Source organism: Biomphalaria glabrata, chromosome 7 (genome assembly GCF_947242115.1).
Source record: "Biomphalaria glabrata chromosome 7, xgBioGlab47.1, whole genome shotgun sequence".
NCBI lineage: Eukaryota > Metazoa > Mollusca > Gastropoda > Planorbidae > Biomphalaria > Biomphalaria glabrata.
In genome coordinates this window covers 31768312-31784297 of record NC_074717.1, presented here as the reverse complement: position 1 = coordinate 31784297, position 15986 = coordinate 31768312, and the positions used below count along the sequence as shown (strand labels likewise).

Sequence of the window (15986 nt, the reverse complement as noted above, 5' to 3'; positions counted from 1 at the left end):
ATTCACAAAGCAACCTGGATCTGACCTGTTGGAAACACCCAGAATCAACTAGATCATATACCCATAGATGAGAGACATGGATCTGATTTACTAGATGTAAGAAGTTTCAGAGGAGCAGAAGCTGACACAAACCACTTATTAGTAAAAACCAAATTTACACAAAGAATAAGTTCTCTAAACAATCAACAAAGAAAAATAACAGAACAATATGACTGTTAAAAATTTACAAAAAATCTAATTGTGGCAGAAACGTATAGAGTCACACTTCAAACACAACTAAGAACATTGGAAAAGGACACTGAAGCATCTCGACCAGCAGGACTTGAAATGAATGACAAAAAAAACAAGTATGTTTAAATGACAAATGAAAATCAGGCAGAAGAACAATATATTAAAATTACTAACCACAAGTTTGAAACCTTTAAATATTTAGGAAGCATGATACCTTCAAAAAATGACCTAATATCAGAAGTAAAGGAAAAACTGGCATCAGGCAGTTTTGTTTTTTTTTCTCATCATTTACAAATAAATTTATTTTTTCATTGTTGATCATTAACCCTGGGCCACACGAACAGATGACCTTTGCATCCTCCTTTATACTGACCTTGTGATCACAAGGTCTGAAGGGGGAACTTTACTTTTGTACTTTTTGGTCAGTCTGTTAGCCAAATGTACATTTTATCCAAATAAATTGACAGCAAAATATCAATTTCATTGCTGAAACCTGTTAATAACAAGTTTTGCAGCCCTTAATAAGTACAAAGCTCTAGAATTGAATAGTAACAACTGAAATAAATGTAAAAAAAATTACACACACACACACATAGACATAATAGAGATACCGGTATACTCTAAGATTCAACTTACCATAGTAAAAAATACCCTTGTCTGTAAGCTCTAGGAATTCTGTGTCCAGAATTTTTTCCAAGAAGTTTTTCTCTTTAACAACATAGTCAATGTCTCTCAAGGACTGTCCATGAAAAATAATGTGTCACCATTTTGTATTCATTCATTTATAGAGGTAAAATTCTAAGGTTTTCATTAGCTTTGTTATTTGATGTTAAAAGGTATTTTCATTAGTGTTTCAACTAGTGTGACAAATAAAGACAGACTACTTCTAGAGGGAAAAAAAACTAAGATCCACAACTATCTGGCACACAGCCAACTTAACAATACCCTGCATATGCCAAAGTAGATGGTCTGTTGTGTCCATCTTAGAGATTTTATAGAAACAAGATGCAACTCAGCTAGCAGAATGTGAAGTAACAAACAATGAGGAGACAGACATAGAGAAGAACCAAATAGTAAAATGTATGCCTTTAAACAGAAGAAACTTTCTATTATCTTATAAGTTCAATAAAAACTAATAAGTTCAATAAAAACTAATAAGTTCAATAAGTCCAGGAGGCAAAGTGACTGAGTGGTGAAGTGCTCGGATTCCAAACCGAGGGTCTAAGGTTCAAATCCTGGTGAAGACTCAGATTTTTTTATTTCAGGATCATTAGGCCGCTTCTGAGTCCACCCAGCTCTAATGGGTACCTGACACATTAGTTGGGGAAAGGTAATGGTCAATGTGCAGGCCACATGACACAGTCATTAACTGTGGGCCACCAAAACAGATGACCTTTACATCATGTGCCCTATAATCTGCAAGGTATGGAAGGGAAATAACTTAGAAAGTAAAGAAAAGAAAAGCTGAAACCAAAAGGGCTTTCTACAGACCTCTACAGCAGGCCAGACCTCACCATGGCCTATAGCACCAGAGGGATGGATAACTTACCCTAATACAGTTATTGGAAAGTGGCACCAAAATAAGAGAAAATTATAAAAGCTAACGTACATGGTCAATAAAGGCACAGAAAAATCTGTTCAACATTACGTAAGCTTCAATAGACTTCTCCTTGCCAGTGGTAGACTTTCCCATCCTGTTGGTTGCATTCTGGAAAAAAGTGTGGTAGAGATTTTAAAAAAAGGTTATGGCACTGTCATCTTTGTTTGAAGCAATACTTTACAATCTAGAGCAGCGTTTTCCAGATTTTTTCCTTAAAGATACACTTTGCACATTCTGAGAATTTAGCAGAACACTTTGCTTATTTTGTAGAGAGGTTAATTCACGTGGTGGCCTACTAGTTAATTATTCCAGTAGTTTGCAGAACACAGTTTGGAAAACACTGATCTAGAGTATTGAATTCTAATGTGAAAAGGAAATGACACCAAATAATGCACCACTATGTAATTCTTCTACCTAATGACCTCTCTCTCTGATGTCAGATATGAACTCCAGCTCTCACCTCTAGTTGCACTGGCATATAAACAGCCATATACTTTTCTCTTAGCCTCTTGGGAATAGCCATCATAAATGTCTGCCCATCAGTACCAGACACAAGTCCTCTCTGGCCAACCAAATCATTCTGGGAGAAACAGAAGCAATAATAAAATCAATCTTCCCTAATTATTGACATGTAGGCCTATAACTAGATCCCCCCTCAAATACTTTTTTACTTGTTTTGAAGTATTTTTAATTTATAACTACAATTATAAGTCTAGAGATAAAATCATTGAGTTTGTGTCCAATAGAAAAATAAGTGACAAGCATTTGTAGCAGAGTTTTAAACACAAACTTTAAAAAGGGGGAATAAAAGCATCTGCCAAGAGTTGCTATTAATAATGAAAAGACTGAAGTTATGCCTTTCAGTTGTAGCATTTTTATTTCAATAAGTCTTAATTTCTGATGCCTTAGACAAAAAAGAACAAAATAATGTCTTGCTCGACTTGAAAGTATGGTATATATAAATCTGAAATCAATGCAGACATTGGCATTTTTTTAATTGTTTTTGTATAGCTCAACTTTCAATCTTATAGAAAGCTCAGCGCACTTTGGTGGAACAGTGGGGAGAGAGGGGTATCTGAGAGAAGGTTTCCTAAGTGCTCAGCAAACACAACTCTGCTCACGTCAGGATTCTAACTCAAGCTTCTTTTATAGGTAGCCAAGCGAAATTTGTCCCTCAGTCACTCATCCCATTTAATGAGTCCATGAAATATTTAATTGTCACAAAAAAACTTCTGGGATGAAGAGACATAAAAACCAATTAAGACCTTAAGGCAAAGTATTTCTTAATGTTTTATAAAAAATACAAAAAAAAAAAGCTATTTCCTAACTGACCTCCTCTCTTTTAATCATTTCTGACATTTCATCCATCCCAACATCTGAGCAGCCATGAACCGAGCGTCCATGAATGTAGTAACCATACTCTCCATTGGCCATGATGAACACGCTGACGTTGCTCATAGAGCAGATATCCACAAACTCACGAATGTCATCGGTAATGAAACGCTCATAGATCAGCACATAGAACAGAACCTGGACAATACCTGCAGAGAGAACAAAACACTAAAAATCAGGGGATCAAATATTGCCAAATGCTATGGGTCTAAAGACAAGACAACTTTGACAACCACATAACTTAAAGGGTATGTTAATGTGATCAGTAATGCTCATAGATCAGCACATAAAGTAGAACCTGGACAATATCTGCAGAGGTTAAAAAAAGGAGGGGTAATAAACAAAACACTAAAAATCAAGTGATCAATTATTGCCAAATGCTATGGGTCTACAGAAAACTTTGGCAACCCCATAACTTAAAGAGTATGTTAAACATTAGCTACAAGCTTATTACCAATGATTAGATAAATAAGTGTGGCCAAAGCCATGCGGAACATGGGACTCTGTTCACTCATGTAGACATCAGAACCTTTGTTCACTGTGCCATCGGGGTCTTTGGTGGTGGTGTCTTCAAAGCCAACCACATGCAAGAAAAATACAACAGCAAAGATTTGAAAGATTGGATTTATCTTCCGCTTAGTCTGAGGAAAAAAACAATTTCAAGAATGATTTACAATATATTTCAAAACAGCAATAGAGCTTATCATAAAATTGCAGCTTTTGCCCATATAAATAGTTATATCTACAGTAATTTACAGTAATATTTTGTTTATATTATGTCATTGTTAATATTGTGAAAACTACTTGTCAAAGTACTGTGTGCTCATTTGAGAGCGCTTTTACTCCTAAAATATAAGTCCCTGTTGATTCATTTTTTTTTTTGAGTTTATTAATCTACATAATATTTCTCTGTAGAAACAGAACATGGTGTAGAAAGTGTAATCTAAATTGAATGAATGACATATGGATCATCAATATGAGTCATATGAGCTAAATATGAATAATCAAATTATTCTATCCTCATCTTCCTATTTCTATGATTCTATGAAGAAACAGAACATTACAGAAGAATTTCACAGTAATTATCTACCTTTAATAAATACAACATAAATAGTAAAAATATTTGACTAAATACTTTGACAGCAACACAAACCTGAATCTCATTCCACTCATTGGCAACAAAATATGTCCTCCATATGGAGACACTGCTTTGTGGCTTCTTGCTGGCATCACCACCACCTTGTCCCCCTTTTGGCCGTTCCCAGTCAATCATGAACAAATCCACAGAACACTGCATCACAATCATGTGGATGAGTGCCAAAGCTTTAAGTGCAAAGGCTGCTGCAAACAGTGCCATCCATTCTTGATAAGGCTGGCCCTCTAAATGAACTAAGAACACAACATTTTGACGCTGGAAACAAAAAGTATTTTACTGCTATAATTATTTAAAACTCAAAAAAGTTATTCTAGAACTTGAAAAAAGTTATTCAAAGAACTCAAATTAGATCTATCAATTAGAACTACTACATTGTTGACAACTACAAAACTATCTTACCTTATAAAATATAAAGAAGTAAAAAGCTATGCCAAAAACTATGCAGAAGAAACAGTTTGACAGAGAGCTGCACAAGTAGAAGATAAAGTTTGCCAGAGTGGGGAAGTCAATGCTGATCCGACCTGCCCGCCTGCTCCATACATAAGTGCGGAAGCCAGCATAGAGAAGCCCCAGGCTGCATAAGACTCCAGTGGCTATCTGAAAATTTCTGTTGTAACTGCTCTGACTCATGGTGTAGCTGACTTGGAAACTCACCTTCAACAAACAAGAATGAAAATAATACCTTGGAATGTGTTGGCTGGGTGCATGGCAAAAGTATGAAGAAATTAGTTTAAAATCTTGAATGAAGAATCTGTATATCTTATTTCAAGTTTTAAAATATCAAATAAAATTTTTTTTAAGTTACAAAAAAAACTTTTTGTTTCTATAATAAAAATAAATATCATTCACATTGCACTCTTCCTTTATCTTCAGACTCAAAGAAAAGCTTTTTATTATTGTTATTATCATTATTATAATTAGTGGTCAGATTAGTCATTTAGTTTCTGAAAATTATGTAATCATTCACAAGTATAACATATTTTTTTTACTAAATTTTGCATTTTTTAGAGACTACTATTTGTAAAAAGTAAAGTACCCCCTTTCAGAGCTTGCTATCTAACGGGCAGATGATACAAAGGTCATCTGTTTCTTTGGCCAACAGTTAATGAGCAGAGTGTCATGTTTACTTTACTTTCCCAACTAAAGTCATATATAGAGTTGGGTGGACTCAGGGGCGTCATTAAAATCCCAAAATTAAAAATCCTAGACTTCACAGAGATTCAAATCCAGAACCTCCTAATTTTGGGAAGTTGAGCGCATTACCATTTAGCCACCATGCCCCGAAATACCATCTGAGCAACATTAAAAAACATTTTTTAGTGTTATCACCATCTTAAAAACTTTTTTCCTACAAAATTGTTTTAAATGAAACATTCTCATTCCTATTGAAGTTTCTAAGGCTGAGTAACTGATCTAAGCCATTTTTTTATACTCATTAAAATGATATTCTTTTTATTAACTTGAAACAGAATAGCACACTTGTTAAATGAATTATTTGTAACAAAATCGATGGCAACATAAATTATTTATAGGTAACTGAGGCATAGTGGCTTAGAGGTAGGGCATCTGGCTTCCAATCCAGGGGGGTTTGAATTCTGGTGAAGACTGGGATTTTGAATTTTGGGATATTTAGGATTCCTCTGAGTCTACCAAACTCTATTAGGTACCTAACATTAATTGGGAAAAGTAAAGGTCGTAGGTACTGGTGCTGGCCATAGAGCACTTGTTAACAGTCAGCCATAGAAATTGATTTGTATTACATTCTCTGCCCCAAATAGGGTTAACTTTACTTTATTTACCTTTCAATTCTTATAAATGATTTAGGTGAATAAAAACAAAAGGGGAAGTAATTTTAACTTTATGAATGTGTAATAAATTACCTGTATATTAGCACCATCACATGCCAAAGCTCTACTGATATCTCCATATTCTATTTCAAAATATGGAACATTGATTAACCCATCCGCCTGGTCTCTTATAAGATCAATGTACAAGTGTATGCTCTTCACATAGCGTACATAGGAGGCCCCTTGTGTAGCACAAGTTGTTCCTGGAACAAGAATTGAAATTAATCCATTTTAACAAGATAAGCAATAGCTCGAATCTGCATTGCCTTTTTCACTTAAAATAATATACACAGCAAAGAATTAATCCTTTTTATTGGTACACTAGGTATCCTCAGAACAAGCAGAAATGATTATGTTTGCAATGCATTATGTTTTGACCTTAAGAGTTAAGTACTTGAGACTAAGCCCAGTTGAGAAACATTAGGTTCAATCCTATTACAAGCAGGCAGACAGTTTTTTAAATAGTCCCATTGATGAGATGGTTTACCTATACTTATAACTGGGTTTTAAAAAATGAAGATAGTTGTGAATGAAAAAAAAGCATTCTGTCCAATAAATTTAATAAGAAACTCATTAAAAGTAAACAACAGATTATGTAGATAAACTGAGTGGCAGATTTAGTTGTACAGTTATGTATGTGTAATTCATGATTCATTTCTTTGTTTCTTCAGAGTTGTAGATTATTACATCCAAACCCACATTTCCCAAAGGGTTCAAACCCAAGACCGCATCAAGACGACAGCCTAGAGTGCATATCACACAACTAGATTTTTAAAAAATATTTTTCTTACAAAAATTATGTTTGTATTCATACAATAATTCTTTTTTAAAAATATTTTTAAAGAAATAGCAAAGCAATATAATACATTTTTATATTTATCACTACTGACCACTCTGAAATAGAACAGGTGTAGGTGTCACACTGTCCACAAGGAAGAAGCGACGCATGAGTTGCCAGTAACGTATGTCACCTGTTTGAAAATACAGACAGATGACATTTTAAGAGGTTCAAAAAGATGTTGAATTTTTCAAGTTGACTATAATAGCAAACAAGTGTCATGTAAAAAGTGAAAAGGGACTTAGAGTGAATAAATATGAGTATCTTTAGGCCAGCATTTACATATGAATGAAACTAAGTATTTTAGCAATATCTGGATAATAAAATATAATATATATATATTTAATATAAACTTAGTTGTGCTTTTTTTTTTTTTGGTTGAAAAATATGACTTTATGAAGTTTTTACTATTGCCATTTAATAGATTCATTTATAAAGTGTGAATTACTAGTGTTTTTACTAGTGTTAAAAAAATGACTAGATCTCTATAGTTTATTACATGACATCCAGCTGACAAGAGCTGAAGAGAGAGATCAAAAACATAAAGAGAGTTGCTTTTTGAAAAATCTAGACTTCTATTATTTAAAAAGTTCTACAAACTATACAGTTGGATATCCATTGTGGATGTTGTATAATACACTTTCATTAACTTGAAAGAAAATTGATAACGGTTTTCAGTTTATTGACAAAATGTTAACTTCATACTTAACAATGTAATGTGTATTGTTAAACTTATTTGTTGTCACGCTTGACTGCACATATTGGCTATGAGCATATATTCAGGTAGTCCTAATGGAGCCAAGCTGTATGAGTTTTAGTTCAATGGAAACATCTAGAAGTCATTGAAGAGAAATTATTTTTGTAAACTTAATGAGTCACAGAAAAGGAGAAAGTTCTATACAAAAAAGTTACGAATAAAAAAAATCATCTTGAAAACTTTTGGGGAGACCAAGGGAAATGAGGCTAAATAAATGGATTGGTTATTGGTCTTTTCATCAGTAATAATTGTAAGTCAATATTCTTTGTTCACATTGCTTTGATTACTATTGATAGTTGTAGTCACTCCAGCTGTTGTTTTTTTTTCTACATATATCATATACACAAGTGATTTATATTTAATGTAAATATCCCTCATCTCAGAAGTATCTATTTCATTGGATTGATGAACTTCAAGATATTCAACTCAAAAGTTATTGCTTTCAACATACTTCAGTGTGTTACTATAGAGGCACCTCCAAGTCTGCAAATGTTGTGCAACTTTGAGAGACAAAAAGTCTAAGGGATAGTGTTCAGGCCACACTCTCATAAAATATCTGACCATTACTAGACAGTCCATCTGCATAAACTTACAAAATAGACAGAACTTTCATGCTGAGGCCTCATAAGCCACATTTGTAAGCACAAAAATTCCATGCTTGACCCACAACTTCATATACAACTAGAGTGATCAACATCCTGTCAATAAATGAACATATTGTTTGAGCATGGCTTTTGTTTCTGTTATAAAAATACTTACTATTGAGAGCTTGATTCTGACCATTGATTTTAAAGTTTTGAATCTTTATAGGAATTCTGTACAAAACTTCTTTCTGTGGGCTTTGAGAAGTGTCAGTGTATTTAAGATCTTATCAAGTTAAGAAATTAACATTTGTTGCGGAAAGTTGAACATAAATTGTTTCAATTTGTGCTCTGAAAGAAATCCTTTAAAAAAAATGAATCAAATATCAGACTTTAGAAGATTTAAACTTCAAATCCTAGCTTTCATGGCTCAGTTTTTTTACATTCTTAATATTAAAAGATGATTAAATTTAATTTAATTAAGATTTTTAAATGAAATTATTTTTTTCTAAAAACTGATTTTAATTTATATGTTCTTTCTCTATATACAGTTGTGGAAATTATAGGTTAAGAATTTTCCTTGAAAAAAAAAAAAAAGTCATTCTTTAAAGCACATGAAGGTGACATACAAAGGTCTTTGGTAAGGATACAAATTTCATAAAATTTTAGTGGGTATTTCACTTGATTCCATAATGACAAGGCTGATATAGAGCACTGAAATAAAGAACATTTTCAATTATGCTTGCTTTTTCTTAAAAGCTGATCATGAAGATAATGACCATCCCTACAGTAAAGCAAAAGTCAAAGAAGAAAAAAAAATGGAATTAGAACCCCTGGCCACTATTTAGGGAGAATGAATTATTTATTAATGTGGGCCTTAGTTTGGGTATTACGGATCTATTGATTGGATTTAGATCTATGATAAACATGGCCAATAATCCTTTTACATTTTTTTTTTATTTTACCACGAAAATAAAAGAAGAGTGTGAAAATGGGTTTACCAGTTCAGCCGACATATTCATATCAAATACTTTGAAAACGGATTTATCTGATTTATTAAAAAGTTTCGCTCTTTAATAGAGAAACATTTAGGTATTTTATGGGCCCCCCTGTTTTGTTAGGGACATTAAACATACACTATGGTCTCTGCCATGATCTAAGGAATATATATGCCTAGTTTTATCAAGATTGGTCAAATGGTTTTGATTTCTATCTAGTTGGCCTACTTCAGTCATAGAACGAATATGGTTCATCTCGAACACTTTTTCATGTGGCTGTGGAGCCCTATTTTGGAGAGACACTCGCATTGTACGTTTTTCTTCCAGAGCTTACCATGTTTTTTCACTGTCCATAGCTTTCTTGGTTACTGTCTCTTTCCATCTGGTGCAGTCTAGAGCTATGTATTCCCAATAGTTAGTATTGATGATCACTGATTTGAGGTCCCATTTTATTACATCTATGGAACAGAGGTGGGGGCGACCAGTTTTTCTTGAGCCAGTCACGAGTTGTCCGTAGAAAATGACTTTTGGAATGCAATTGTCCTCCATCTGGTGAACATGTCCAAGCCAGTGCAAGCGGCATTGTCTGAGAACTGTAAAGATGCTGGGAATATCTGTTCACGCAAGGATCTCAGTTTTGCACACTCTTTTTTTCCTTGTAATTTTTAAGATTTTTCGGAAATATCGCAAATTAAATGAGTTTAGTTTTTCTCTTGCTTTGTGTAGGTGGTTGCATGCCTTGTAGACTTCCATTTTGGTCACTGTAGTGAGCTTCTGGTTTTCCCAAACTCTTGGCCTGAGTCTAGCAAAAGTCGAGGCAGCCTTCCCTATGTGTTTTTTTATCTCCTCTTCTAGAGACAGGTTATCTTGAATTGTGGATCCCAGATAGCAGAATTCATTATTTCTATATGGCACATACAAACATGCATACTCCTTATATTATGTAAAAAAGTTGTCCAACTCTATCAAAGTATGACAATTTCATGGATCTAGGTCATATAGTCATGTTTGCACGAGACATGACTGAAAGGTCAAACATGTGCAGACCAGAACATCTCTCAATTTAAGGCTAAATCTAATCATAAGATCTAATCCTCGCAAAGTTAATTTCTTACATTTACACAAGAAGGTACACAATATAGTCAAATCATTTCATTATTTAATAAAATTAACCTTCAAATTTGTGTTTCAAAACCATTTTTACAACTATACATGTTAACAAACATTTAACATTTTATATATTTTATATATATATATATAACGTCAGCTAAACTAAAATACTCACAGAGTGTTTAAAGTAAGTTCCAAATTGAAAAGCTGCATTTATTGTTTTCTCCTCAGCATTACATAAGTGGAGAGAGCTAGCTGTAAGTGTTTCAAATCCTTCAAATGAGCCATCCAAGGCATATGTCCCTACCCAGAATGGAAATGTCATAACAGGGTCAACAGTCCACTTGATTTTTATATCATCATTGTTGATTGCAATATCTGCGATAGTGTCCACATAGATAGGAGGCTTGATCTGTGTATCTCTGCAAGATAAAGAAACTAATATGCTTTTGGAATTTCAAACCTGTAAAGTGCAAACATCAGTGGACTTTATTTACAGAACAATGATGAAACAGAACAGCATTGTAATTAGGGGTGCACCGGATATTCCCTCAGGCTCCGGCTTCTGCAGAATATTCTGCACTTTTTCACTATCTGGCACTATCCGGCTCTGGTCGGATATCACTACCGGATAGTAAAAGCTACACCTGTATTTCTATTAATATTTTTATGTGCCTCCACGCTAAGTCTTTTCCAGATACGCCAAACGGAGGTAACACTTAAATATCGAAACAACACAGGCAAAAGGCAAACAATATAAAGGTAGTCGACGCTGATAAGCGATGTCCAACAACAAGTTTAAACTAAATCTCCGTGTTAATAAAAATATACCAATACTCATAAAGTGGACATGATTCAATAATGTCAGTTCTGAAATACATTAACATTTTTGTTTCAAATAAAAGAATTTGTTTTTAAAACTATGACTATGCACCAAATATTTTTTAGTACAAAGACAAGGCAAGTTAATCTAAATTTCTAAATAGAAATAAGACTTTACATTATAAATTCGCATTACATATGTAGCAGTGATGTCTGGCACATTTTAAAAGCTTATCTTGACCTTTGAGTGGTCTAGTACTTAAGTAATATTCCTTAACTACGTCACACTGATAATCTGTCTAGATGTGCGGGTAGAGATGACCAACCCCCACCTCCTTTTGTTTATTTAGTCCATAACATTGAGTTCACAGATAGGCAGCTGACCACATTAAGCCAGATGTCAACGTGTTGACACTGTCTAGAGGTCACATCTTATGAGGGAACTGAGTTTGCTTGGACAAGAATTTTTATTAGGGGCGGGATTACAAGCCCAATCTCTATAAGGTTAATCTGGTATGAGTTTGTTTATTATGAGATAGGTTGTCAATCAAGGGTCTGGACCACAAGTCACACCTTTTATACTATTGGCCGGGACAATAAGTTTGTTTATTTTAAGTCTCAATTAGGAGGCTGGACTACAAGCCAAACAGACACTGACCAGGGGTATTTTTAAAGTGAGGGCTCAAGAGACTCAACACCCCCAACTTCTTATTTGTTTAATCCATGACAATGTATTGATAAACATTGACCATTCTTAAGAAAGAATGGATTAACGCAGATTGTTTAGAAATATTAACACTGTCTAGAGGTGACTAGATGATGAGACTAAGTTTGTTTACTTGGATAGAAATGTCATTTAGGGCGCTGAACACACGTTCGTTGCACAATAAAATAAAACAAATATGTGCATGTGTGCGTGTATGTATTTTTTCCCCTTGTATTAAAACCTTTAGAAAGAAAACTAATTTCATTGTTTAATTCTATTGACTTAATATATAAACGAAGACCTTACAGTAAAATTTAACATCGCAGAAAATAAATTGATCTAAAGCACCACAATTAGATCTAGCAAACAAAGAAAAAATATGCTGGAATGTTAAGAAACACTTGACCTCTGTAACCAACGTACAGATGGCTGCCTGGTCGGGATGGCTATCTGGTCGTGTGGTTTGCATGCTGGACTGTCGTTCGGATTTATCGACAGTCGAGGGTTCAAACCCTGCCCGCTCCCATCCCCGTTGTCCTTCGGGAGGTTTGGACTAGGAAGTAAACTATCTTCAAATCTGAAGGAACATCCGAAACATGTAAAACATTTTACAAACATTTTTTTACAGATATAATTTATCTATATGCTTGACTGACCATTCCAATGTGTTGTTTTTTTTTGCCTGCACGCTAAACACTATTGCATATGCCCAAGGAAAAAAAACGTGTGAAGGTCAACACAATCATCTATACACATTACACTAGGACTACATGTGTAGGATCAGTCGAACACAAAGTCTATTTATGTTGTTTTTTTTGGTAAGGCTGGTGTGGGTGATTTTTTTTTCTATAGTTGGTTTTCCTAATTCTCTTAGATCTATATAACAGTAGATCTAAACATAGATATCAATAATAGGCCTACAGACTACAATTAAATCTATGCTTTGCAACATTTAAGGCTCATGCTATGAGTAGGTATAATAGAAGTTCTGTTAATAAAATATTGTTTGCCGCAAATGGATTAATAAATAAATTACCTACTATGCTTCAGATCGTGACCTCCGTGACGAAGGCCCCGTTCAGATTCCAACTATTATCTAACAGCTATCAGTATTAAGCCCTTGAAGCCAGAACCAGAAGCAGTCTATGGACTTAAAATTACAAGTCTGATGACCAGTTGTTGGTCAGAAATTCTTGAACACATACATCCAACCACCATACAAGCCAGATGAGAGATTTACATTAGCAACTAGTTAAATATATACTAACATATTTTACATTGACCCTTCAACACACAGCCTTTATAGTTGGTGGCCTCGTACATACACACAGACATGCTCATGCTACAAAGATTAATTTCTGTTTATAAATACTGTTAATCTTTAATACATCAATCAGTAACAGAGTTTAAAACTAAGTTATATAAAAGGGAGAACAAAATAATACCAACAAATATAGGTATGTTATTTAACAGTTTCGTAAAATATTCAGCAATACAAGCTATTTACAAGACACTTAGGTATTCGGCTCCGGCTCCGGCCCCGGCCGAATATCAAATTTTACTGTTCGGTCATATCCGGCTCTGGCCGGATATCAAAAAGCACTATCCGGTGCACCCCTAATTGTAATACACTAGAACTACAAGTATTCATTTAAGCTTAGCACACAAACAAACAACTTATTACCTCAAATTAGAAATCTCAGCAAACAATAGCATTAAAATGATTAAAAGCTGAGTACTTTACCAATTTAGCTATGCCAAAAAAATATTGTTTGCAAGCTTAAGTAATTTAATGGTACTAAAAAAACAATTTTTTAATAGAGTTATACTAGAAAAACAAATCACATAACAATGAGAAAGGTCATTTTGACAAAAAATATTTTGCCAAATGATTGTGATATAACCATATAGAATGATCAGTTCACTAAGGCAAAACGGCATTTCTTTGTTGTAGATGACAAAGTGTATCCATCCTATAGTTGATTCTTGCATTCACTGGAAGGCAACAGAGTGTATGCAAGAGAACAGTAGCAGATTTATGTCTTGTTTTGCACATGACTATTCATGCAGCATTGTTCACTGCACCTTAGTGATTTAGTCATCAGGTATACCTGCTAACATGGCATTACTTGTGCCACCATTTCACTCTTAATCTGTCCTATAAGTATTAATTATTTACCCAACTCTTCTATGGTTTACGACATCTTACATTCATGATAAAAGGGCAAATGATGACCTATTGGTTCACATTTTTGTTTGGTCAATACACAGCAACACACAGACACACACACATATATTTTGACATAAAGACTAATGTTTTTCTTTGTATATAGAATATCATTCAGTTTGACTCATCTTAACAAATGAAGCAAATGCTTTTGTCAAATCATTACCATTTCATCTGTCATTATCTTCATGTGTATTTAAAAAAATTAATTCAAAGCAAATTGCTTGTGTTATTGCAACCTATGTATTCTATGATGTTTTTAAATGCAACTCATTACTATTTTTCTACAATTTTCGACCATGTCATAATATATATAATATAATTATTTATTTAGTTCTTCTTAAGAAGAAGTTTATTTTAGAGTAACTCACATTATTGCTCCAAAGAGTGAGCATGCAGTTGTGGAGCTTCCTGAGGTAGTAGTCCCAGTAGTGCCATAGCCTGCATACATCATTAAAACGCACATGTTAGCCAACGACTGACAAGCTGTAACATTGGACCAGGCCTAATGAGAAAAAAAAACATGACATTACTGAAGCTGTAATCCCTTTTGGAACCTCAAGAAAATTGTCAATGTTTGTGTATCACATATACAGTGAAATATTTGAGATGAATGCAGCATATAAAGTTAAAAAAGTTCCTCTTTCACACCTAGTGATCTATGGGTAGATGATATAAAGGTCATTTGTTTCTATGGCCCACGGTTAATGAGGGTGTCATGTGGCCAGCACAATGACCAACTGCCTTTACTTTTCCACAACTAATGTCAGGTACCCATTAGAGCTGAGTAGACTTAGAGGTGCCCTGATAATCTTCATTTAGGATTTGAAGTTTTGAACCCAGGACCCCTGGTTTGGAAGTCAAGTGCTTTATCACTTAGCCACCATGCCTCAAAAGGCAGCAAATAGTGTACAAATTATTTTATGATAGCAAACTGTAGAGGAATTGTCAAAAACCACTGGAAGTCTCTAGAACACATAAAGAAAGATGCTTAAATAGCTTTCCTACTACAGAAAAACAAAGCTTGCTTGTCTACTACAGATTTATTAGTAAATAAAAACTAAAAAGATATCTTCTATATTTGGATAGTCTCATCCCCTGATCAGAACAAGTGACCTCTAACCTACCTGCTTTTACAAAAAGTCAATAAGTTAAATAAAAAAAAAAAAAGGCTTATGAACCTAAAAATGGGAGCAACATTTTCAACAACTATGCTTCTTATTTCCAAACTACATATAGTGATTTATTCTTTAACAAAAACTGGTTAAAAGATAATTATTTTGAATGCATAAAATATAGAAAGAAAATATTATTTTCAATAATAAATGTCAACACTTGTATCCAGCTTTATCTCCTCTCTTTCCATTCTACAGTTTTCACCACTCTGCTTTTGCACAGTAGCACACTGCATTCAAACTGCTCTGCATTCAAACTGCTCTGCACTCTGACTGTTATAATTCTTAATAATAGGATGATTTGGTAATTGCACATTAAAATCTTGTAGAGAAAATATTAAATTAAAAGTCAATAAGTCAATGATCAAAACGTAATTCAGTACTGAGCTTCACATGGGTCTCATTGGATGACAGTACACACGACCATTCTTGTTTAGATTGTTTTAAAAATTTAAACACAAAAAAAAAATAATAATAATAGCCACAGTATAGTCATATAAATATTTTATATTTGAAAAAAAATGTTGCTCTCCTTTAGACATTTCA

General features: G+C 33.8%; 1 protein-coding gene across 2 annotated transcripts in view; it reads right to left on the bottom strand.

Moving 5' to 3' along the window:
* The window catches only part of LOC106079487 (meckelin-like), a 30948-nt gene that overhangs the window by 3706 nt on the left and 11256 nt on the right, over positions 1 to 15986 (bottom strand). For both annotated transcript variants that reach the window (XM_056036978.1, XM_056036979.1), the window contains exons 8-20: positions 14637 to 14770; positions 10686 to 10932; positions 9053 to 9116; positions 8581 to 8688; positions 7117 to 7197; positions 6260 to 6429; positions 4779 to 5033; positions 4377 to 4634; positions 3678 to 3864; positions 3164 to 3372; positions 2292 to 2411; positions 1841 to 1939; positions 868 to 970 (exon numbers count right to left, since the gene is read on the bottom strand). In XM_056036978.1, the coding sequence (XP_055892953.1) occupies positions 868 to 970; positions 1841 to 1939; positions 2292 to 2411; positions 3164 to 3372; positions 3678 to 3864; positions 4377 to 4634; positions 4779 to 5033; positions 6260 to 6429; positions 7117 to 7197; positions 8581 to 8688; positions 9053 to 9116; positions 10686 to 10932; positions 14637 to 14770 (2035 nt within the window). The remainder of the gene's footprint in view (positions 1 to 867; positions 971 to 1840; positions 1940 to 2291; positions 2412 to 3163; positions 3373 to 3677; positions 3865 to 4376; positions 4635 to 4778; positions 5034 to 6259; positions 6430 to 7116; positions 7198 to 8580; positions 8689 to 9052; positions 9117 to 10685; positions 10933 to 14636; positions 14771 to 15986) is intronic.